General features: G+C 36.1%; 1 protein-coding gene across 1 annotated transcript; it reads right to left on the bottom strand.

Moving 5' to 3' along the window:
• Nucleotides 1-581: 581 nt before the first annotated feature.
• Nucleotides 582-1,412, bottom strand: LOC112141123 (cystatin-B-like). The gene is made up of 3 exons (XM_024264177.2): nt 1,170-1,412; nt 971-1,072; nt 582-833 (listed from the first exon to the last, which is right to left on the bottom strand). The coding sequence occupies exons 1-3, from the start codon at nt 1,245-1,247 to the stop codon at nt 705-707; spliced, it is 309 nt and encodes a 102-aa protein (XP_024119945.1). The 5' UTR covers nt 1,248-1,412; the 3' UTR covers nt 582-704.
• Between the last annotated feature and the right edge of the window lie 1,031 nt (nt 1,413-2,443).

The following is a 2,443-nucleotide window of genomic DNA, read 5'->3' as shown; positions in this document are numbered from 1 at the left end:
CATGCATGTATCTAAGACTAAAATATCACATGTAAAGTTGATATCAATTTATATTTTAAGCAATAGTTTGTCCTAAAAGCAAAAATGATGTTAGAATAGAGCCCGACACCTTTCATTTAACATGAAGCCACATCAACAGCAGGATCTTTACTTTATTTTTAGCTCTTTGAGGTCAGAGGATTTTAAAAACATTTAAAGCAGGGATCCCCTAACTTTTTCTTGTGAAGGCCACATAACGGTTTTCTTCTCTGATGTGGTACGTTTGTAGGAATGCAAAAAGGAAGCGTCTAAACTCAAACATTTGAAGTTTTAGAGAAAGCCGCACATTAACGGATATGAGCACAGACTGCACAAGAGTGGAATGTCCAAATATACAAGAATATACAGTATATATGTTTATTTATCTATATATTATAGATATAAATCATGCCGAACCAAATGTGGAGGAGGGCCGAGTCCGGCCCACAGGCCGTAGTTTGGGGACCCCTGATTTAAGGCATCCAGACATGAAGAATGAAGAGAGGCAACACAGAATCACAACAAATCTGCTTTTATTTTATCTTGTACAAAAGTCCTGCCCTGAACAATCAACTACAGTCTATAGTTTTTTACAGATGGTTACATAACAGACATTACAGGACATTGACAGGGCAGACGACTTAACAAGTTGTTGCCACAGATGCTTTGATGGATGTAGGGTCTCTTTAGAAGTACTCAATGGGGTCACTGAGGCTTTTGGAATGTTGATAAGAGATCAGCTTGAGTTTTTCACCATCACAGGGAAGACTTTGAAAAACTCTGATGTGAAAATAATCCTGTCCTCCCACGTGGACCTAAACAGAAGAACAAGTTATACTTTTTTTGTTTTCAGTTTAACAATAATAACAAATTCAATAACAAAACTGATCTTTTCATACTAGGTAACACTGAGAGGAGCGAGTCAGTATAATAAAGAAATAACAGTTGTTACCTTTATAAAGTAATTGGTCCCGTCCACGGGCTGTGTCTTGTATAATTTCGCAGAGAATTCAGTAAATACTTTTCCAGACATTTTCTCCAAGTCAGGTTTGACCTAAAATCAAGTGTGATCAAAATAATAATTTCATGAACAAAAAAGACCATGCAACTTTTAATTTAGCATTGAACTCATTTCCTGTAGTTCTACTCACTTTATTGCAGATCTCCTGGATGCTGGCATCGGCCTTTTTAGCCTCACTCAGCCCTCCTAAGACTCCAGAGTTTGACATGGCAGCAGCTTTGTGTTGGAGCGGTAGTAACAGAGAAATGAGCAAAAACGTGTGAGATTGCTCTCAAAAGCCCTCAATTTAAGAGAGAAGATCAGCGCAAAAGCGTGATTCTGTAGGACCAAATATGGGGAGTCCTGACAGTTTGGTTCTTTAGAACACATGGCATCAAACTCTTCCAAAGTAAAATGATTCTCTGTAGCTGTTATGCAATAAACGATATACTGTTGTAAGGATGTTTTTCTGACCCATTGCTACGACTGGCTTTGAACCATAACAATATAGGAGAGATGAAACATGAAGCATGTGTGTTATTTTACAAATCTGAACTTCAAGCTATAAGACCTTTATTCAGAAATGTGACATGAGCATTTCTGACACTGCTATGTCTGTCGCAGAATCAACTTTCAGTCCAATACCCACTTTATGTCACCCAGTCATAGGCATATTTGGTTAACGTACCAAGATGGTCAAATATATTAGGAAAAGTTAAAACAAAAGACTCCTTTTGTGGGAGCCAAAAAATGAGTTTGAGTTTCCTTCCATTTTAAAGTTCAGGAACCTTTTCATTGTGGAACTTGTGGATGGCAAGTTGNATGTGTAGGTGTGTTTCACAGAAAACCCGGTTAGAAACAAGTTTTATTTGGGATGTCAAAGACTGAGGGTGTGACTCAAAAAAAAATGAAATGAAATGAGTGTGTCATTTAGTATGAAAGCTGCTAAATAAAATGTTTTTTTAAATTTTTGTATTTAATACTGGAGACATAATGATTTACTATTAGTTTAAAAACACTTAGCTTTAAGTAGTAAGTCCCATAGGGACACTTTGACCTCTAACAATGATTCAAAATCATTGTTAGATTATGTTATGATTATGTTATGATTCAAAATTTCTAATTTTTCTCAAAAGTTCAACAACCACTTCCTGTTTTAGGGTTGAATCTCTGTATCAGTGTGGATGTATCTCATAGACAGATGGATTTATCCAACCAATTGGTGGTTTATGTATGCCTTTATTTCCACTTCTCTAACTAATTTGATCAAAGGGTCACATGGAAGCAATATGGTGGCCCCCCATTTAATCTCTAAATAAATATACTTACTATTTAATACCTTTTATGCACATTTAATGCATATGTGTGATTTAACTCATGAAAGCAAACTAATGATAGTCTAGATATCTTTCCACCATGCAGCAG

Source organism: Oryzias melastigma, unplaced genomic scaffold, assembly GCF_002922805.2.
Source record: "Oryzias melastigma strain HK-1 unplaced genomic scaffold, ASM292280v2 sc00613, whole genome shotgun sequence".
Lineage (NCBI taxonomy): Eukaryota > Metazoa > Chordata > Actinopteri > Beloniformes > Adrianichthyidae > Oryzias > Oryzias melastigma.
The sequence above is the reverse complement of the archived record's forward strand: the minus strand, read 5'-3'. Positions and strand labels throughout refer to the sequence as shown.